The following is a 23705-nucleotide window of genomic DNA, read 5'->3' as shown; positions in this document are numbered from 1 at the left end:
CATACATATCCTTCCGCTTATAAACTTGTACAGCCATTGTCACTATGGGTTTCCAGAACTTTGAAAATCGAAATGAAATTCCCCGTACGGAAACCACTAATATATAGTCCATTCCCCACTACGCGCAAATTCACGGAAAAACGCTGACCCAATGTCTACGAACTAAACGCACCTTCGCGACCGACTAAAATAACTCCCAGTAAAAATAAAACTTGTTAAAAATGTTCACATTAAAACTCCACAATTAACCAAACTTACCCTTTATTATAGGTGCATGCTGACCCTTATGGTCATAACGATCCACAGAAGCTCCCAGCAAGTCCAAAACATTCCCATCAAAGGTCAACCGGGACTATTCTATGAAAAATTCGGCACGGTCAATTTTTATAAAGAAAAATGGAAATTAGTGATAATCACCGACATAGTAGAATATCGCCAAAGACTCGCGCAACTAGACAAATTCCTATATAATCAAACCCTTTGCTACAAACAAGAAGGAAGAAAAATCTGTAAACACCCCGTCCTTGATACCGTCTACAAGCTAGAGACAGCCGAAAAGAACCTAGATGAAATAGATGAAATAACATTACACCAAGAGAGAAACAAACGAGGACTAGCAAACGGAGTAGGATCAATCGGAAAAATTTTATTCGGAATAATGGACAGTAACGACGAAGAAGAAATAAATAAACATCTACAAAGCATAGATCAAACAGTAGAGACCAACAAAATAGCACTCCTGAAACAAATACAAATTATCGACCAAACTATAGAAACTTATAATAACACGATACAAAAAATAGATGCGAACGAAAAAATGCTGATGAAAACAGTACGTGATCTAGAAGCCCAAGCGGACGAGCGGGAAGCTCTATATAACATTAATCTTACATCCGAAGAATTAATGATAGACACGGAACACTTACTAAATTTCGTAATACAGGCGAGCCAAGGAGTAATAAATCCGAAAATTATACGATATACAAAAATTCTCGAATACCTTAAGGATGCGATCCCTCACATCCCTCCTGGCACGCAATTCCCTTTTCCATTAGAAACACTAAATATACATTTAATTTCAAAACTAATGAAACCCACAATTTATTCCAAAACCAACAAACTAATTGTAGTATTTCATATACCTCTAATAACGCCCAAAGAATTCGATCTTTTGCAAATATATCCAATTCCAATCCCTATTCAGAATTCTACAACACTACATTCCATAATAGATTTAAAACAGGAATACATAGCAATAGACAGCATTGCTGAACATTATACAGAGTATACCGAAGACGAACTACAAAAATGTTATACGATAAAAGATAATTATTTCTGTCCGACGGATAAACCATCCAACAAAATAAAAGCAGTTAATCCATGCGAAATTGCATTATACTTAAAATACATAGATATAAATACGTGCGAGCATAAACTTATACATTTAGTGCAACCGATGCTAATTCCCATGAAAAACCAAGCCTCATGGATATACTCCACACCGCGATTAGAAATTGTAGAAGTAATCTGCAAACAAAAACCTACCTATAATATAGAATTAATGGGCTCCGGAGTAATTAATTTATATAAAAATTGTATCCTAACAACTACTGATTTTGTTGTGGAACCCGTACAAACCTCCAAGCCCAACAAACATAAACACTATATCCCGCACTATAATTTCTCTTTGAGAGCCATAGATCCTGAAAACTACGTAGCAGCAATCAACACAACCAAAATTCCCAGGCTGCATAACATCCTGAACAAGGTCAACGACCTCAACACGCTCAGCATCCAGCTAAAACAGCTGAAAAAGGATGTACAAAACGAAGACCTAGGACAACACCACACCTGTCAACATATGGCCATCTCATATTCTACTACAACGTTAATCATCATAGGATTAACCATCTACATAATCTGGCGATATCTTCACAGAAGACCAAAACCTAAGCCAAGACTCAGGTCAATACAGGCATTGCCATCCAATGCCATCGTAAGAGACGACGCCGCCGCCCCAGCAACGGACGACGCTGCCCCGACGCACATGATTATCGTCACACCTGAGCAAGCAGCAAAACTTCAATACGACCCCGATTATTAGCCACCCACCCTCTTTTTCCAGGGGGGGGGAGGGGTGTTATGTACATAGAATAAACATACATAACTCATTGCTACAATAAGCATTATATAATTAATATAATTAATATTATTTTCATTTGAAGACATAATTAATAAATCTAAATTTATCATAGTTATACTAAAATACCAATAGCCTCATTATAAAGGAGAAATACTCCTAATAGCGACAAATTCCTGAGTGTAATACGAAGCGCCAGACGCAGCTCGTTCACACTGTCGCCAAGGCTAAGTCCCGACACGTGGCAAATGCACTTCGACGGCAGTCGAATGTTCTAGAACAATGACGCATTTGACCATTGGGACCCGCAAATGTTACCATATAAGGTAATTTTTGACGCTGCACTTTGAGGGTAAGAGCCCCAAACGTGCAGCCCCAACGATCAGTTCGAGTCAAAAGCTAGAAGGAACAAGTCGAGTCTCCTAGGACCTTCAGTCCTCTTATCTCTTAATTTTATCCAGACAATCCTTTGTCTCTTAAAACTATAATTATCTAGCTCATAGCTCTGGTTATCAACTTGTATAAAGAAGAAACATTGTAAATCAAAAATCAATAAACCTTATTATACAAAAGAATTTCAAGTTTGTCGTGAATCAGCGATTGAACCACAACAGTACGTTCCAAAGAAGTATTGGAATGAGTCCTTTTGAAGTTTTGACAGGTACCAAGTTGAAGCAACGAGAAGACCTGAAAATTAAGGAGATATTGGAACAAGAGAACTTGGAAGTATATTGTACCGATCGAGACGAATTAAGACGGTAGGCTAATGGAAATATTATAAAAATTCAAGAAGAAAATAGGCGTACATATAATAAAAGTTGCAAACCAGCTACAATTTATCAGGAAGGCAATTTAGTCTTTATAAAACGTACTCAGTTCGGGCCAGGATTAAAAATCAAGAATAAGTTTTTAGGCCCTTATAAAGTTACTCAGTCAAGCGAAATAATCGCTATGAAGTTTTAAAAATTGACGATAACACTGAAGGAACGAGGATGACTTCTACTGCTGCTGATTACATGAAACCCTATAGAATTTCTTTAGGGACCGAAGAATGAGCAGAAATGTCCGAATGTGGGATTTGAAAGGTGTCTTAATAATATAATCGTTGTATTACTTTACATTTTGGTACTAAGTACTTTCTGCGCGTTAGTTGACTGTTTTGTTTATTTTCCGTGAATCCGTCGACCGTTGTAATTCTACGAATTATATTGAGCGACGATCCCGCGAGAGCGCATAAGCGAGGCAGTTAGTCCTGGATTATAGAACGACGAACATCTAACCATTTCTAATTTGTCTCTTACCTTTAATAATAAAATAATTTTATTATTTGATCCTTGTTTGTTCACCTCTACATATATACATAAGTACTTATTTTTTGTTAACCTCCACCCAGACTGTCTGAATGTAGTCGGTCAGTTTTCAACCCAAATTCTGGCCAAAGAATAATTTCTTCTCCTGAATATAAGAGAAATCTTTTGGATATCTTTAAAAGGGTTAAATCATGTACTGTTCTTCCTGAGATAAGGAGCAAAAGAGCCGCTGTTCTCCTTGACAACTCGAAAAGTGAGAGGTTATCTGTTCCTTTCTTCAACCATTCTAAAAATATTTTAGTGTCCCAAATTTCTGGTTTAGAACTCCTTGGTTTCACCATTCCTATTGCTTTTAAGAGTCATGCTGTTATAAAACATATGGATTTGAAAACACCTTCTTTGTCTGAAACATATGTTAATATTGCTGATTTATGTAATAAAATCATATTGAACGCTAGTTTTTCATTCAAAAAAAGGAAGGCTAAAAATATGGCTAACTGGTGGTCTTCCGGTTCCTTCGGATTAATTGCATTTTCGCTGCACCACTTGGTCCATCTTTCAATTGGAGCCTTATAAGTTGTTAGTATTGATTCACTCCAGCTGCTTAGCAGTTGTTTCTCTTCTATCGACCAATTCCTCGTTATCTCCTCCCATGTCCAATTTTCCATACTTAGAGAACTAGCCTCTGCATCTGTTGGGGTGGACTGCTTGTCAACAGGCCTATCAATGCTTCCTTTAGGTTGGGAACCACCTATGGGGGTTCCTTCGTTTTGCTCGCTAGGTCCAACTTCCAAAATGTTTGTTCCCACTTTGACGCTACTATTAGAAACTCTCCCTTGCAATAATTCAAGTGTTCCAGTATTCTTGGAAATAAGTTGGGTGGGGGAAATACCCACGCTAGTCTGACGCTCCATAATTGACTGAACGCATCTGTAAATTCGCTGTATTGATCGTTGTAGTCCAGAGATACATACCTTTCTACTACGGCTGATCTTGTTGCAAAAAGGTCTATCTCGGGAGTTCTTCATTTTTGGACAATTTGTTCTGTCGCTTTTGGCAAAAGATGCCATTCGGGAGAAGCTTTTCTTCTGGGCAAGCTGTCCGCGATGCCGTTGTAACTCCCTGGTAGATAAACAGCTGACAGCTCTATTCCCAAATCGTCTAATAGCTTTAGCAGTTTGTAGGTTAGGTTTACTAGTTCCAAGGATTTCGTTCCCCTTTTTTTCTGGACATATGCGATTAATGTTCTGTTGTCCGTCTGTAATGGGATATGTGAGTTTTTAACTAGTTTTGCTGTCTTCTGTAGTGTTACTACCACTACAGACATCTCTTTTTTGTTTAAATACCATTGTAACTGCTCTTTGAACGATTTTCCTGCAATTTCCTTTCCATCCAATTGTGCTCCCATCCGTAATCTCAGGCGTCCGTCGTCAGAAAATGTTTTACTGGAGCCTTGCGTAGAAGAGATGCTAGTAGCTGGTCTCTCTCAACGAAATCAATTCTTGTCGTGCTTCCCTGGTTAACTCTAGTTTCTGCCTGACTCTCCTCTCTCGAAAAAGTGTTAGAAGCCTCTGCAACTGAAGACAAAGAAGTCTCCCTTTCGGCAAAACCAAACTCGCAAAGTTTAATTGGCCCAGTAGCTTCTGTATCTCTTGTAGTGAAACTTTATTTCTCTGTAGTAATCGTAAGGTCAAATTTCTTATTTTCTTTACTTTTAGTCCCGGAAGACCCATCCAATTGTATTTGGTGTTCCAGGTCAGCCCTAGAAACTCGGTACGGCGACAATTTGCAGAACGGTCTAGTAATTTTTGTGCCAAGAGGTTGGCAACAAAAATAATATCACGAAAAATTCATAGATTGGAAACTAGAAGCTGAAGGAGCCATATTGTTTTAAGTATGTGTTAGTAATATGTGTAAATGAAGTGGGTTATGAGAGTGAACATAAATTTTTGGAGTAAAATGATTAATTGCAAATCACAACAATTATAGATAAACAAAAATGGATCAGATAAGTTATTTTATTTTACAGTTTATGTATCTATTATTATATAAAATGTAAGATTTAGGGTAAATTTCTTTGTTAAAAGATTTATCAATTTTATAGGTACTCTAGTTGAGGATCACATAAAATAATTTTTCAGCTTAAAGGAACGATATATAAGCCTATAAAATTAAATTCTGTATTAATTTTTTAGGTAGGTAGACAGATATTATCCTTTTAGTGCTCCTTCTGAATGTATATCATTATTGCATGATAATTTGCTTTTTTTTTCTTATTTTCAGATAATTGGGCATTGCAAAAAAGAATTTGATGCTTGATGAAACAATATAGTGTCCTGAATAGAAAGAACAAGAATAAAATAATTAAATATATGAAAGTATTAAGAGGTCTAGTTGAAAAAAATTAGGACATTTTTTATATAAAAGTCCTAATTTTATATTAAAAAGGTTATTTTAAACAACACATTCTGTCTACTATGAAGCGGTGCACTCAGTACTTACAAAGAGTATGGATATTTTTTATGACGAGTAATCAATTGAACATCCTAAGTATTTATAGGTATTGTTTTTGTGTATAAAGTTTACGCCTTTACAATTTTTGTGTTTAACACATACTATATTTTGCAATACTTTTATTATAATTTCTTTATCAAAATAGACATGTGTTTCGTCAATCTTCTCTGAATTATATATGGGCCATGCAAGTTTTCAATTGATGAAAGGACATTACTTCATATATATGAAATTAAAGCCAGTCTACGAAAAGGAGTAAATAAAACAGTGTTAAAAGGTAAAGCTTACGCATGCCCCATTTTTCAAACCAAAAGTTATATAACATTCAAACTATATTAATAGGTATACAGATTCTAAAAAGCAACTGTACAGTGTGCTTCAACAGATTTATGGATTTGTAAGTATATACTAAAAATACCAAACCAATTTCTTTATTTCATTATTTTTGATTTGTTTTTACTATTTTCAGCTCAGTGATGTGCCAGAATATGAAAGCAAAACATGAAATATAGAAAGGCGATGGGATAAAAAGAAGTAATTTAGTTGCTAGAGGAATAATGAGTTTTTATTATAAATGATAATGACATATCAAAGCAAAAACACGTTTTTGGAAGCAAATATGATTCACTGCAAATCAATGGCAACTATCTTTATAAGTGATAGTACCAAAAACACATTAGATAAGTTATTTTCTATTACTCTATTAATGTGTCAATTATTAGTAAGATTGTTAAAATGCAGAACGAATGTCTTTGTTCAAAATACTCCTATATTTCACAGATTATCTGAAGAAGTTGAATTTATGCAATTTCAGAAGTTTAAAATAAATCATAACATACACTTTACAAAAGTGAAGCAACGAATCGAATAGAAATAGAAGGCATGAAATAAAATGGAGAATAATTTATGCTTAACATAAAATTAAAATAATTATTATCCTTAGTGAAACTAGATTTTGGAGAAATACTGAGGGGTAATAAGTAGTAATAAGTATTTTAAAGTGTTTGAAGAAATACTGTTTATTCATTTGAAATGTTAATTTATAGGTATTGCTATTCATTTTGGATAAAGTGGTTCATAAATAAAACTGAATAACAGGAATGTATGAGTATAAACAATATAAAATAAATGCAACTGATGTGGCTTCAAAAGTTGCATGTAGAAGGAAAACAGAATATTGAAAATACAATTAGTTATAAAATTATGTGAGATAGCAAAATATACGGTAAAAGAATACTAAAATATGCTTCCACAGTAATATATATTTTTTATATTGTATCACTTTAGAAACTTATTTATTTATTTTTCTTCTATTGTTTTTTTACGAAATGGCAAGAAGTTTCTGAATGAGGTAATTAAAGTTTATAAAACTAATTTTTTTATTTTTAGAACTCTCTTTCATTTGCTCTTGGTTTATTATATTATATACAGGGTTTTATCCTAACAGAGAAGCATAGGAGATTCGTGTTAGTTGACTATAGAGCCGTGGAGCATGGAATCCGAGAGCCCTCATTGGTCAATTCCGTGTAGTGCCAACATAAAATAGGTCGTTGCCAACAGATTTTGTCTCTAATGCTTCTCGTAAGTGGAAATAGCAGAAATGTCAAAAAAGTGAGGTTACTAAAGGTAAAAGTAAATATTAATGAAGGGATAATAATAAAGGGTATGTGACAGTAAAAATAAATATGATGTAAAGTCAACTTTAATGTTCAATGTATTAAATAATATTGATTAAGTGTTTTTTAATGTTCAGTTATCTGTTGTAGTGAAATTAAGAGGCTTCGCTTTAGATATGAATGGAGCGAGGAACCTGAAGAAGATGATTAAAGTAAAGTTTCAAGCGATGGAACTAAGAATTTTGAAGGATATGATATTGTTACGAGACCTCAATTCCTGAACAATTTTTCATTGGTGGTAGAAAACAGTAAGTTGAACCACATAATTTAATTTGTTATATTTTGTAAGTCATAATATAATAAAATGATTGCAGGTAGACTGTAGATTATAATTCCAAGTTTTGCTAATTGCGGCAAAGGTTTTTTGATAAATGTGCAGAAGGAAGAGTGATTTCGATTGCAGCTGCAACGATGCATTACAATAGTTGCAGGGATGTATACAATTTCTATTATCACAATTAATAGTATTTATTATGTAGTTTGTTTCAACCATTAAAGAGAGGCATATTGTATTTAAAGCTACGTAAACTAATTAAGATTATAATTTTGTACATTTACTAAAACACATATTCTTTTACAGAGCCATAGCTGGAAGGTACATGAGCTTTTTATCAAGATTCTATGGATTCAGCGGCTTATGATGATTCAGTATAAGAGGTTTATACTCTGGATGTGGGATGCAACAATTTTCATGTTTGGAATACATCAATTCCTGGCTGCAGTAAACTTTGTATTGGCAATTGTGTAAGTATAATAAATATTTTGAAAAATAATTAAATATAATATTACAAAATCTCTCACTTCTCTTTACAGTTATTTTTGAGTTTTCCCTGACTTGATGAAGCACACAGGATGAAGCTAAAGAAGCTATGGTACAAGCTAGGACAGAGCAATAACATTTGTACATACAATTTCTCAATAGACGTTCCATGAAGAAGCTCTGATTTTTAGATCTGTAGGATTATTTGCCAGTATAAACTTCTACCATAATTGATTATAATTTTCATATTACATTGTACACAAGCTTACAAGATGAAATTAATTAATGTAGTTGCTCACTATCTAACTAAGATAAATGTACTTAAGAATTATAATACTATTACTGAATCAATGATTTGTCATCTGTAATTTTGATTCATCAATTTAATTTGTAAAAGATATGTTTGTAACTATATAAATAAATAATAATTTCATGAATTTAATTAAAACATTCTTTATATTATAATAGCTGTAAAACAACCGATTCATTCATAGAGGGGGGGGGGGGGGAGTTCTCTCAAACAAAAATCCTACAATTAATTATAATAATGGGTTTTTATTTTTAAATCTTACAAAATACACACGGATATTCACTCAGAATACAATAATTACTCTATGTTTTAATTACTCATATTCATACAAGTAAATTAAGCGCATATTCTTCGTCCACGCAAAATCTCATTCCTCTCATGATTTCCATTTGCGATTTATTTCCATTTGCTCTTTTCCAAAAGTTACAGACACTCTATTGACTCACATTCAAATCAAATGATACATTTTTTTTTTTTTTTTTTTTTTTACGCTGGAGGGAATCCGTTGAGGACTGAGTGCAGGAGTCTTCTCTTTCCTGCTGTGCCGTCTTCGCTAGCATGTTTTCAGTCTATAAAACGAAGACTTGATCTAAGCAGAAAGAGACATACCTGCTAAACCACTCCAGCGGCATGCAAGCTCTACACAGCCATGTCGTATCACGATATTACCATGTAGGGCCGCGCCGGTCGCTATGAATCGCGCCTTCCTTTCTCAATTCTTATTCTAATCTCGATCAAAAATTTGCAATTAAAGATATTGCTCGAAGAGGCCTCCAGCAACTGCATAACAAAGCTCTATTCGCTTTTCAAAACAGTGTAATACATTCTGCAGTTCTGTGGGTGTAATACTCTCGCACAACGCAATGATGTTCTCCTTTAGCTGCTCTACGGTCTCCATCTCCATATTGTACAGCTGGTTTTTTATGATTCCCCATATTCCAAAATCTAGAGGTGCTAGATCAGGGGATCTAGGAGGCCATTCAATTGGACCATTTTTCCCAATCCATCTCCCAGGATATTTCTGGTTCAAATATTGGGTAACAACTCTAGCTGTGTGGGGTGGAGCTCCGTCTTGCTGGAATGTTATCAATTCCGCCTAAAATGTAAAATGAAGTAGCAGAATATTATTAGAAGCTTCATTCCTTAAAATAATGCGTATTTTAAGAATTTATAAAGAAAATTACATTGGTGGCCACGCTTTGGACTCTTACGTTAACTTCATCTGTTAGCATCTGCAAATACTTATTGGCGTTTAAGTTACCCTCGATGAATATCGGGCCGATTATTTTATCCCCTAAAATGCCCAGCCAAACATTAAGTTTCTGCTGGTATTGCGTATGGGATTCGATATATTCATGAGGGTTTTCTTTTGACCAGACTCTCGTATTTTGAATGTTTGGGGCGTGGACCAACACAAACGTGGATTCGTCCGAGAATAAGATATTCTTCGTAAAATTGCAGTCAAAGTCCGTTTTCTCCATTATAATTTTACAGAAAGTATGTCTCCTTTCGTAATCGGCCTCTTTCAATTCCTGGCATCGAAAAATTTTGTACGCACGAAACTTTTCTTTTTTAAGAGTCTTATGAACCGAAAAAATAGAGACTCCGGTTTCCCTACTGATGCTAGAGAGTGATTGACGGGGATTATTGGTGACCGAATCTTCTATACGGTTTTTAACACTATCAGACAATGCTCTTGCTGGTCGTTTATGCTTTACGTGGGTACGATCCAAGCAACCGGTCTCCTCAAATTTCTTAATCAATTTTATAACCATACTGCTGTTTGGTGCCGGACGGTTTGGAAATTCCCTCTGGAATAAATCTTTAATATCCCTTGAGGATCTACCACCGTAATACCACTTGACTATTTGTATTTTTTCATTTACATTCATTTTACACAACTGAAAGTTCCAATAATTTATTAATTTTATACAGAGATATAAAGAAATTCATTCATTTTTAGCTTGAACATATTGTAATCTTAATAGTGTAATACTTACATAGCAATTTTCCTAATTTTATTAATAACTATTTGACAACAATTTGGTATAACCACGAAAATGATCGAAGATAAACAAATGAAAAAACGTGTGTGTTCTGTGTGTTTGTGTGCTTGGTGCAGGATTCGTTTTTTCATTTGTTTATCTTCGATCATTTTCGTGGTTATACCGAATTGTTGTCAAATAGTTATTAATAAAATTAGGAAAATTGCTATGTAAGTATTACACTATTAAGATTACAATATGTTCAAGCTAAAAATGAATGAATTTCTTTATATCTCTGTATAAAATTAATAAATTATTGGAACTTTCAGTTGTGTAAAATGAATGTAAATGAAAAAATACAAATAGTCAAGTGGTATTACGGTGGTAGATCCTCAAGGGATATTAAAGATTTATTCCAGAGGGAATTTCCAAACCGTCCGGCACCAAACAGCAGTATGGTTATAAAATTGATTAAGAAATTTGAGGAGACCGGTTGCTTGGATCGTACCCACGTAAAGCATAAACGACCAGCAAGAGCATTGTCTGATAGTGTTAAAAACCGTATAGAAGATTCGGTCACCAATAATCCCCGTCAATCACTCTCTAGCATCAGTAGGGAAACCGGAGTCTCTATTTTTTCGGTTCATAAGACTCTTAAAAAAGAAAAGTTTCGTGCGTACAAAATTTTTCGATGCCAGGAATTGAAAGAGGCCGATTACGAAAGGAGACATACTTTCTGTAAAATTATAATGGAGAAAACGGACTTTGACTGCAATTTTACGAAGAATATCTTATTCTCGGACGAATCCACGTTTGTGTTGGTCCACGCCCCAAACATTCAAAATACGAGAGTCTGGTCAAAAGAAAACCCTCATGAATATATCGAATCCCATACGCAATACCAGCAGAAACTTAATGTTTGGCTGGGCATTTTAGGGGATAAAATAATCGGCCCGATATTCATCGAGGGTAACTTAAACGCCAATAAGTATTTGCAGATGCTAACAGATGAAGTTAACGTAAGAGTCCAAAGCGTGGCCACCAATGTAATTTTCTTTATAAATTCTTAAAATACGCATTATTTTAAGGAATGAAGCTTCTAATAATATTCTGCTACTTCATTTTACATTTTAGGCGGAATTGATAACATTCCAGCAAGACGGAGCTCCACCCCACACAGCTAGAGTTGTTACCCAATATTTGAACCAGAAATATCCTGGGAGATGGATTGGGAAAAATGGTCCAATTGAATGGCCTCCTAGATCCCCTGATCTAGCACCTCTAGATTTTGGAATATGGGGAATCATAAAAAACCAGCTGTACAATATGGAGATGGAGACCGTAGAGCAGCTAAAGGAGAACATCATTGCGTTGTGCGAGAGTATTACACCCACAGAACTGCAGAATGTATTACACTGTTTTGAAAAGCGAATAGAGCTTTGTTATGCAGTTGCTGGAGGCCTCTTCGAGCAATATCTTTAATTGCAAATTTTTGATCGAGATTAGAATAAGAATTGAGAAAGGAAGGCGCGATTCATAGCGACCGGCGCGGCCCTACATGGTAATATCGTGATACGACATGGCTGTGTAGAGCTTGCATGCCGCTGGAGTGGTTTAGCAGGTATGTCTCTTTCTGCTTAGATCAAGTCTTCGTTTTATAGACTGAAAACATGCTAGCGAAGACGGCACAGCAGGAAAGAGAAGACTCCTGCACTCAGTCCTCAACGGATTCCCTCCAGCGTAAAAAAAAAAAAAAAAAAAAAAAATGTATCATTTGATTTGAATGTGAGTCAATAGAGTGTCTGTAACTTTTGGAAAAGAGCAAATGGAAATAAATCGCAAATGGAAATCATGAGAGGAATGAGATTTTGCGTGGACGAAGAATATGCGCTTAATTTACTTGTATGAATATGAGTAATTAAAACATAGAGTAATTATTGTATTCTGAGTGAATATCCGTGTGTATTTTGTAAGATTTAAAAATAAAAACCCATTATTATAATTAATTGTAGGATTTTTGTTTGAGAGAACTCCCCCCCCCCCCCTCTATGAATGAATCGGTTGTTTTACAGCTATTATAATATAAAGAATGTTTTAATTAAATTCATGAAATTATTATTTATTTATATAGTTACAAACATATCTTTTACAAATTAAATTGATGAATCAAAATTACAGATGACAAATCATTGATTCAGTAATAGTATTATAATTCTTAAGTACATTTATCTTAGTTAGATAGTGAGCAACTACATTAATTAATTTCATCTTGTAAGCTTGTGTACAATGTAATATGAAAATTATAATCAATTATGGTAGAAGTTTATACTGGCAAATAATCCTACAGATCTAAAAATCAGAGCTTCTTCATGGAACGTCTATTGAGAAATTGTATGTACAAATGTTATTGCTCTGTCCTAGCTTGTACCATAGCTTCTTTAGCTTCATCCTGTGTGCTTCATCAAGTCAGGGAAAACTCAAAAATAACTGTAAAGAGAAGTGAGAGATTTTGTAATATTATATTTAATTATTTTTCAAAATATTTATTATACTTACACAATTGCCAATACAAAGTTTACTGCAGCCAGGAATTGATGTATTCCAAACATGAAAATTGTTGCATCCCACATCCAGAGTATAAACCTCTTATACTGAATCATCATAAGCCGCTGAATCCATAGAATCTTGATAAAAAGCTCATGTACCTTCCAGCTATGGCTCTGTAAAAGAATATGTGTTTTAGTAAATGTACAAAATTATAATCTTAATTAGTTTACGTAGCTTTAAATACAATATGCCTCTCTTTAATGGTTGAAACAAACTACATAATAAATACTATTAATTGTGATAATAGAAATTGTATACATCCCTGCAACTATTGTAATGCATCGTTGCAGCTGCAATCGAAATCACTCTTCCTTCTGCACATTTATCAAAAAACCTTTGCCGCAATTAGCAAAACTTGGAATTATAATCTACAGTCTACCTGCAATCATTTTATTATATTATGACTTACAAAATATAACAAATTAAATTATGTGGTTCAACTTACTGTTTTCTACCACCAATGAAAAATTGTTCAGGAATTGAGGTCTCGTAACAATATCATATCCTTCAAAATTCTTAGTTCCATCGCTTGAAACTTTACTTTAATCATCTTCTTCAGGTTCCTCGCTCCATTCATATCTAAAGCGAAGCCTCTTAATTTCACTACAACAGATAACTGAACATTAAAAAACACTTAATCAATATTATTTAATACATTGAACATTAAAGTTGACTTTACATCATATTTATTTTTACTGTCACATACCCTTTATTATTATCCCTTCATTAATATTTACTTTTACCTTTAGTAACCTCACTTTTTTGACATTTCTGCTATTTCCACTTACGAGAAGCATTAGAGACAAAATCTGTTGGCAACGACCTATTTTATGTTGGCACTACACGGAATTGACCAATGAGGGCTCTCGGATTCCATGCTCCACGGCTCTATAGTCAACTAACACGAATCTCCTATGCTTCTCTGTTAGGATAAAACCCTGTATAAGTACAGAGGGTAGGTGACATTTTCGCCTACAACTTTTCTTTTAATGAGTATCGACTCTATGTATTCGTAACTTATGACATGGCGCTAGTGTTAAATAATAAGGTTGGCAAAACTTAAAAGAAAGTACGGCTCATTTATGAAAATATTTTGAAAATGTCGTTTTGACAGCAAGAGGTTATATGCGCCAGATATTTCGGCAATTAAGTGAGTTTTTATTGTATAGATTTAATTAATTAAATAATAGGTAAGATTAAGTACTTTGTATTATTTTTCAGATTAAAGTAAGGAAGATAATTAAATTGATGTCATTGGAAGATATAAATACTTGGCAAACATTTAAGTAATCAGATGAGTATATTAATTACATTACCTGAATTAAATAATTAATAAAAGATTAAATACTTTGTGTGTTATCGTTTTTCAGATTAAAACAAGGAATACTTCAGAAAAGATGCCAATAATTATGATGCAAGGACTTTCTCATTAATAAATTGAGTACTATTAAATTAATGTTCTCAAAACAAAAGGTAATTTAACAGATATTACATAAAGTAGCCATGTAAATGGTTGACATATACTGTATTATACCGAATAATCAGTATTTTCATATAATAATACTACGGTAAGGTGTAGGTGTATATTTATAGCATTCTAGCCTTTACGTAGTAATATTGAATGCATATAATGATTGTATGTATTTTTCAGTTAATACTAACGTCTGTCAAGAATCTTCTTTGTTATTCAAGATTAAATTACTAAGCCAATAATGGAAAATTTAAGATATTTCTTTAAAGTTAGAAATTTTATGTTGGAAGAAAATAGGAAATAGCAGGTATAAGCAGTATAAGGCACTTAGTTATTACGTAAGTTATTTTTAATATATCTACATACAATAAAATATGAAAACAAGCAAAAATAACATGTTATTTAATAATTGCATTGCTTAAACACTAAAGTTCTTTTGTTTTTTTCTAGATAAAAGGCATTTTCTTTGACAGTGTTCTTCCTCACAATTATCACACCATACGATCCCAGAGTGAAACCCTTTAGTTAGTGAAAGGAACAGCCAAAACTTAAATTATAACAAAGTGTGCAGATGTGACTAGTAACGTTTAAATTATTTTAATTTTAAAGTTAAAAACAGTTTTTAAAGACTGAAATATTATTCAGTAATATATATAATAACAGTCATAAATCTAATAAAAACTATATGATTGAACAATATAGATAACGTGCAGTATAAACATACATATATATATAATAAGATATAAAATGGCATAGCATATGGATAATGAAATATTTATACGTATCTTCAATGTTAAAAGGAAACACAAAATTCACAAAGGATTAAAATTGATTGAAAACAAAGAATTTTGTTTATTCAATATTATTCTTCGTGGATCAAGAAATGGCAACAACCCTGAAAAAAAATGTTAATATTAATAATTTTATCAGATTAAGAGTTATTTTGAAAATTGTATATGGCATGTTATTTTTATTGATGATAATATTAATATACCATTTCTTTCCAAATATTATACTACTAATGCACAAAATGTAAATAATTTATTACTGCTCTTATTTAATGATGTAATTATTTAATTTCAATTAACACAAAACTGTAATCTCGGGACTAATACCGCATGACAACTAGGTGACTTATTATGTATGATTATTCGTTTACTATATGATAAGTGATTCATAGAATGTATGGTATGGAACAAAATAAGTTTATAAACACCTTAGGATCTTACGAATGATAGTCATACATAATATGCCACCTGTCGTACGCGATATTAGTCTCTAGTTTACAGTCTTGTGAAATGGACATTAAATAATTCATCATAATTATTTACGGTATAGCTACTGTTACAAACAGTTATTGTTTGAAAGGTACGTACGAAATTTGAATGTGTCTATACACCGCCGGTAAATCAATAAAATCATGTTTAAAAATCATGATTTTGACGCGTCCTTCCTTATAGAGCATATGAACGAATTCTGATGTTCCTACTATTAAAGCAAAAATAATACGTAAAATGTTTAGAATGATTTATTGTACAATTATTCGACTAAATAAGCTGTTTAAACTCTTAATTACTTTTCTATTTATACATAACAGAAAATTAAAATTCGTCCGTTAAAGTATATACTTGATGTTCAAATCATGAATATCACGGTTAAAAAACAATATAAGATATGCGAATATTGTAAAAACTTTAAAATTTTTGCAACTGTACTCATTTCAGTAAGTTTTACTATAATTAATCAGATATAATTTCTCAAGAATTTGCATAACTTATTCCAGAACTATTTATATAGGTGTCTAATTTTCTTTACATTCGGATTTAGCATTTATAAGAATAAATATAATAACTTTAATTACAAAGATGAGTCGAAGAAATTGTTTATATAAGACTAAAATTTATAAAGATGGACAAATGTACAATATAAAAAAAACATACAAAAGGAAAAATGGCACATCGACTACGTATGTATTAATAAGAATAAGTATAATGTTAATATATGGTATCAAAAATGTCTCCAATGATATGCATAGTGTGCTTGATAATTTTATATGGTTTTTTTTATATAGTTATCTAAAATGTAAAAATGATGAATGTCCAGGCACTGCCAAATTTATTGATAACGAAGAAAATTTCCTACAACTTAGAATACACAACCATCCTGTTGATAAAAATAAACATACAGAGGCAAATTTTAGGAAGGAAGTCAAACAGTATGTTCGAAATATCCCATGTACTGCAAAAGATGCTTATGATGAAATATCATTGAAGTAAAGTTCTATAATTATTTTAAATACATCTAGGCTCTTCAATATATATACTTATGAAAATACTTGAATATTTCATGAGCGATATACATTTTAAAAGAAAATCTTCTAAGCAAATGATTAACGTAGATTCATTTTGCAAAACGATAATCATATTTCACTCTTATGCTGCGATAGATGTCAATAAGTGATAGTCATTTTATATTTTTTAATTGGAATTATCTATATACGTGTATAATCAATTTCTTCCACGAGTTACGAAGATTTGAATTTGAAAATATACGTAGATGAGCATCTGTATGCGTATATGTGTGCGTGTAGCGATTCGCACGATACTTTAGCTAAATTGATGATCAAAATACATACATGTAATTTTAAATGGTAATCCCTCGTAAATACGTTGGTGAGATTTTAAATTAGAGCAAGCGGGATTTGGAAAATTCTTGAAAAAGCTTCAATAAGTGTATATATATATTATAAAATAGAAAGTTCCATTTAAGAAAAATAAAGTTGCATTCACTTCACCTTTATTACTCCACTTTCAGCCAATTAATTATTAAATAGATCTTCGTAAATCTTGAAACTATTATTTGAAAGATTTTTTTATTAAAATGCATTCGTTCATGAGATATTTGCACAATATGTATTAAATACTATAGCACACTATAAGGGTAATGAAAAATATAATTTACAGAAACTGTAAAGGTGCAAAAACATTATGTTTTAAAAAATTTAGCAGAACTATAAGAAGTTGGAGGAAGGATAATAGTATAAAAATCCCTGTTTTAATTGAAGATTTTGAAAGAATATTGTCACCAAAGAATGGGAAAAATATTTAAATTTCCAAATAGGCAAAGAGAAACATAAGCTAGAAATAATGGAATATGTAGAAGGAGATATAAAATTTATTATATTATACGATAAAAAGATAATAAATTCTTTAAAAAACTGTCAGATATTTTCTGCAGATGGGACTTTCGACACTACTCCTAGATTAAAAAATATATACCAAATAATCACAATAATGACCAATTATGGAGATAAGGTAAAATAGAGTCTAAGTTGGCTTAGAAATATATTATATTTCAAATTTATATGAATATACAGTTGAAACTATAATTTAAAATTGATAAAATCTAGGCTATTCCAATAATTTGGGCATTGGTTAATAATAAAACAGGGCGCTTATATGATAAATTATTTCAATTTATAAAAATAAAAATTCTTCATAAAGCTAAGCCCAAGATTTGGATTACAGATTACGAAAGAGCATTCCAAAATTCGATAAAAAGAAATTTTTCTACAAGTGAATTAACGGGATGTTATTTTCATTTCGTTTACGTAAGTGGTGCATCTAATTAATAGAACCTCTATGTTAATATATAATGTTGGGATTGTAAAAAGTATCCAAAAAGAAACTTTGTAATTTATTATTTCTCGTAAAATTTTATTTTAATAACATAATGGATAAGCTCTATTACAAAAAAATAAATTCACTTTAATTGACTTCAACTAAGATTTGATGTTGTTTTGCATGAACCTCTCTCTCTCTCTCTCTCTCTCTCTCTTTGATATGTTTGAGATTCACCTAATTTTCAGAATGTTAGAAAAAAAGCGAAGCAGTTAAAACTTTTAAACAATACGAAAATATTAACTGATAGCATGAAATGCAAAATATGGACGTTTTTGAGAAAGTTATATAATATTCCTCTCTTGCCGCCAGATCTAATGAATAAAGGTTTTCAACTAATATCACTAGACATATCAAAAAATAAAAATTTAAAAAAACATCTTTTACCATTGCTTAAATATTTGAAAAACTTTTGGATGCAAAAGATTGATAGAAACACTCTTTCTGTGTTTAAAAAATACGTCAGATGTAATAATAAACAGGAAAGATACCACAGGTGGTTTAAACAAACATTAGGGCAACATCCCCATGTTTATAAATTTATTAGTATGTATGAAAGTCACTACGATTAATTGATGTAGTGGATTTGTTCAAATAACACTAAATTAGGTATTATCTATATAAAATCTAATAACTTGTCTTTTTGTAGTTCGATTAATAAGAATAATAAAATTATATAAAATTCAGCACATGAATAAGAAATATAAAAATGAAAGAACTAATATTTATAATACCTGGCTTAATAGAAAATGGAAAGTTTTTGATAACCTGGACGAAAGCCAAGAAACACAAACTATTAATAACTTTTTAAATGAATCAATGTTTAAAAATAAAAGTTTTATGTTGAAATTTAAGAAATTATGTAAGAATTCAGGTATATGTTTACACCTTACAAACGTAATACAATCTTATACACTTTTTAACTTATTGGTAAATAATAATTACATCATTAAATAAGAGCAGTAATAAATTATTTACATTTTGTGCATTAATAGTATAATATTTGGAAAGAAATGGTATATTAATATTATCATCAATAAAAATAACATGCCATATACAATTTTCAAAATAACTCTTAATCTGATAAAATTATTAATATTACCATTTTTTTTCAGGGTTGTTGCCATTTCTTGATCCACAAAGAATAATATTGAATAAACAAAATTCTTTGTTTTCAATCAATTTTAATCCTTTGTGAATTTTGTGTTTCCTTTTAACATTGAAGATACGTATAAATATTTCATTATCCATATGCTATGCCATTTTATATCTTATTATATATATATGTATGTTTATACTGCACGTTATCTATATTGTTCAATCATATAGTTTTTATTAGATTTATGACTGTTATTATATATATTACTGAATAATATTTCAGTCTTTAAAAACTGTTTTTAACTTTAAAATTAAAATAATTTAAACGTTACTAGTCACATCTGCACACTTTGTTATAATTTAAGTTTTGGCTGTTCCTTTCACTAACTAAAGGGTTTCACTCTGGGATCGTATGGTGTGATAATTGTGAGGAAGAACACTGTCAAAGAAAATGCCTTTTATCTAGAAAAAACCAAAGAACTTTAGTGTTTAAGAAATGCAATTATTAAATAACATGTTATTTTTGCTTGTTTTCATATTTTATTGTATGTAGATATATTAAAAATAACTTACGTAATAACTAAGTGCCTTATACTGCTTATACCTGCTATTTCCTATTTTCTTCCAACATAAAATTTCTAACTTTAAAGAAATATCTTAAATTTTCCATTATTGGCTTAGTAATTTAATCTTGAATAACAAAGAAGATTCTTGACAGACGTTAGTATTAACTGAAAAATACATACAATCATTATATGCATTCAATATTACTATGTAAAGGCTAGAATGCTATAAATATATACCTACACCTTACCGTAGTATTATTATATGAAAATACTGATTACTCAGTATAATACAGTATATGTCAACCATTTACATGGCTACTTTATGTAATATCTGTTAAATTACCTTTTGTTTTGAGAACATTAATTTAATAGTACTCAATTTATTAATGAGAAAGTCCTTGCATCATAATTATTGGCATCTTTTCTGAAGTATTCCTTGTTTTAATCTGAAAAACGATAACACACAAAGTATTTAATCTTTTATTAATTATTTAATTCAGGTAATGTAATTAATATACTCATCTGATTACTTAAATGTTTGCCAAGTATTTATATCTTCCAATGACATCAATTTAATTATCTTCCTTACTTTAATCTGAAAAATAATACAAAGTACTTAATCTTACCTATTATTTAATTAATTAAATCTAAACAATAAAAAACTCACTTAATTGCCGAAATATCTGGCGCATATAACCTCTTGCTGTCAAAACGACATTTTCAAAATATTTTCATAAATGAGCCGTACTTTCTTTTAAGTTTTGCCAACCTTATTATTTAACACTAGCGCCATGTCATAAGTTACGAATACATAGAGTCGATACTCATTAAAAGAAAAGTTGTAGGCGAAAATGTCACCTACCGTACAGAGTATGTCACCAAAGCCGCACCAGAGATGAAACAAAAATTCATTTATCTTCATACATATTATAAGAGACATTTATTTGTTATACATGATGTTTTTGAAGCTCCTTTGTATATTTGCAATCAAAAAGGGCTTATAACAAAAATTAAAAATTTGTATAGGTACAAAAATAAATGAATTTTAAAGTTTTCCCTGTGGTGCGTTTTCAGTGATTCACCCTGTATATACGTATATTATTCATGACTGTATTTATTAGAACTTAAGTGAGTAATTTGCTTTAAAAAAAGTTAGCTGTGCAAATGAATTGTCTAACTGTATCAAAACAAGTTTCTGAAAAAAGTCACATTAGGAATTAAACGTTTGATTATCAGATAGAATTGTATTTTCTTATAATTAAAATTTTTGCTTTAAAAGGGTGTTAATTAAAAAAAGAGTTTGAAACTATTACAACTGAAAATGTGCAAAATATTCATGTGCATTATTAATTTATTTCATAATTATGAAATAATAATTACATTTACATATAATATAGTAAAAAAGTAAAATTACAAGACAGAAAAATCAACCTTTGAAAAATAAAAGGAAAACAATATTCAGATATTAATTTAAATAAACCGCGGTTATTATACAGGGTGTACTATACTTAAAACAAAACCAGATGTAATGTTTATCTTCCAATTGTAAGAGTTATCATTTTATTCAGTAAACCTCTTTGAAATTCTTCTTTATTTACATTTTAGAGCTATTATCTGAAAAAAATTAATATTTGTTATATTTACAGAGGTAAATAAATACACGGTTTGTTTACATTCATTCTGTGCATCATTTGAATTGGTACACCGTGTATTATCAATGTTCACACACACACACACAAAGTAGTATATAACTATTATTTTTCACCTCTGCTCTTCTCTATAAACATACATACATTGGTTACATATTCATTTGAAATTTTTTATTAATCTATTTAATAATTATAAAAAGATGGATCATTTGAAGAAAAAGATATGTGAAAGAAAAATATGATTATTTAATGAATATCGATATCACATAACCAAGACGAAAAATGGAAGAAGGTAAAGTTTTATCATTCTTCACAACAAAATCAAAGTTTATAAGTATATTAAATAAATATTTATTTTTCACCTTAAGATATCTAAGCTGCATAAAATATGCACAACTAGGTTGCAAAGCTCACGGTATATATTATAATCATGAGTTTAAAAGTTCAAAAGAACCACATAATCATGAGCCAGAAAGAGAGAAAAATAAAAAATTATTATATTATAAAAATATGTTAACAATAGCAAAAACAAGAGGAACAAAACCGAAAGATATATACAATGCAGCAATAATGAAGTAATAATATATGTTATTTGTATAACTGGTATTTATGTCGTAGAGTTAAGTTTTATAATTAATATTCCTTTTTTTTATATTTAACAGTCAGCCAGAAATTCAAAATATTATTAGTTTTCCCTCCAGTCGACGAACGATTCAACGATACGTGAAACAATCACAAAATATACATAATATTAAACTAAAAAATAAGACATTGAAGGAACTAGCAGAGAGTTTAATTAAAAATAAGGCAATATTACAGTATACGAATAATAATAAAAATTATGAAATAAGCGTTAAAATTATTGAAAAATTAAATAATTATAGTCTGATTTTTTATGATAAAAATTTCATAAATAATATAAATGGTGATATCTTGTTCGTTGATGGAACGTTTAAATGCGTTCCTCAACTAGAAGATAAAAACCTACAGTTAATAACTGTGTTGCTAAAGGTTGATAATGATTCTGATAAAGTTCGTACATAATTTACTTATATATATATGCACTATGACATTATTTCTTATTTATATATATATATATAAATTTTTAATATTTTTACAGGCTTTACCATGTATTTGGGTACTCATGAATAACAAACTACAGGAAAATTATATAGAAATTTTTAAGCTTATCAAATCCACGTTCCCAAATTTGAAGCCAAAAGTGGCAATGACTGATTTTGAGATAGGTTTCAGGAATGCCTTGAAAACAGTATTTCCATATATAATAACTACACATTGTTTCTTCCATTTTGCTCAGGTTCGCAATGTTTTAAGTAATATTTCAATTTTATAGTTCCTTCACCACACAATTAACACTGTCATTATATATTTGGAATGTATTTATAATTTTATAATTTTAATTATATTTAAATTCTTATGTTTTATAGGCTTTAATGAAAAAAGCGCAAGCATTAAATATAGTTAATCGACAAAAAAATAAGTCAACTTATCCAGAGTATTATATTGTTTTAAAAAAATTAATATATTTAGCTTTATTACCAGCTAATCAAATAGTTAATGTTTTCAATTTATTAAGAGCTGAGGTTAATAGAGAGTTTGGGGTTTTTTTTAATTTATATTTTCAATATATAGAAAAATTTTGGTTGAAGAAGATAGGACCAGAAAATTTTTCAGTCTATAAATTAAAAAATAGGACTAACAACAAATGCGAAAATTACCATAGCAAATTAAGCAAAAATTTAGGAAAATCTCCTCATCCTACCCTCTTCCTAAGTATACATTCATTTCTTAAGGTTTTTGATAATATTTAATAATACAAGAAATTTGCATGCTTATATATACTTACTATAGGCGGAATCAATGAACAGTACTGAAGCTGAATAGTATATATATATATCTTAACTAAGTTCAATGGCTT

At 30.7% G+C, this 23705-nt stretch overlaps 1 protein-coding gene and 4 long non-coding RNA genes across 11 annotated transcripts; 2 read left to right on the top strand and 3 right to left on the bottom strand.

Annotated features, from left to right (window-relative positions):
- Positions 1-4474: 4474 nt before the first annotated feature.
- On the bottom strand, positions 4475-4858 carry LOC136774831 (uncharacterized). Its single transcript, XM_066729315.1, has 2 exons — positions 4766-4858; positions 4475-4708 (listed from the first exon to the last, which is right to left on the bottom strand). The coding sequence occupies exons 1-2, from the start codon at positions 4856-4858 to the stop codon at positions 4475-4477; spliced, it is 327 nt and encodes a 108-aa protein (XP_066585412.1).
- A 2610-nt stretch (positions 4859-7468) lies between these two features.
- On the top strand, positions 7469-8837 carry LOC136774819 (uncharacterized). Of its 4 annotated transcripts, none has more exons than XR_010822866.1 (4): positions 7469-7627; positions 7731-7888; positions 7955-8384; positions 8454-8837. It is a non-coding gene; the product is annotated as an uncharacterized lncRNA (long non-coding RNA). The 4 variants fall into 4 exon arrangements; XR_010822869.1 differs by having other exon boundaries at positions 7483-7590; XR_010822868.1 differs by having other exon boundaries at positions 7529-7654.
- A 3961-nt stretch (positions 8838-12798) lies between these two features.
- On the bottom strand, positions 12799-14167 carry LOC136774817 (uncharacterized). 4 transcript variants are annotated; one of them, XR_010822862.1, is made up of 4 exons: positions 14009-14167; positions 13748-13905; positions 13252-13681; positions 12799-13182 (listed from the first exon to the last, which is right to left on the bottom strand). It is a non-coding gene; the product is annotated as an uncharacterized lncRNA (long non-coding RNA). The 4 variants fall into 4 exon arrangements; XR_010822865.1 differs by having other exon boundaries at positions 14046-14153; XR_010822864.1 differs by having other exon boundaries at positions 13982-14107.
- Positions 14168-14392: 225 nt separating this feature from the next.
- LOC136775161 (uncharacterized) lies at positions 14393-15405 on the top strand. The gene is made up of 4 exons (XR_010822908.1): positions 14393-14452; positions 14524-14775; positions 14954-15111; positions 15224-15405. It is a non-coding gene; the product is annotated as an uncharacterized lncRNA (long non-coding RNA).
- A 4469-nt stretch (positions 15406-19874) lies between these two features.
- LOC136775174 (uncharacterized) lies at positions 19875-20844 on the bottom strand. The gene is made up of 4 exons (XR_010822910.1): positions 20785-20844; positions 20461-20712; positions 20125-20282; positions 19875-20013 (listed from the first exon to the last, which is right to left on the bottom strand). It is a non-coding gene; the product is annotated as an uncharacterized lncRNA (long non-coding RNA).
- Positions 20845-23705: the final 2861 nt, after the last annotated feature.

Source organism: Prorops nasuta, unplaced genomic scaffold (genome assembly GCF_024137725.1).
Source record: "Prorops nasuta isolate Cenicafe-Biocafe unplaced genomic scaffold, Cenicafe_Pnas_1.2 PNAS00007, whole genome shotgun sequence".
In the NCBI taxonomy this organism is placed as follows: Eukaryota; Metazoa; Arthropoda; class Insecta; order Hymenoptera; family Bethylidae; genus Prorops; species Prorops nasuta.
The sequence above is the reverse complement of the archived record's forward strand: the minus strand, read 5'-3'. Positions and strand labels throughout refer to the sequence as shown.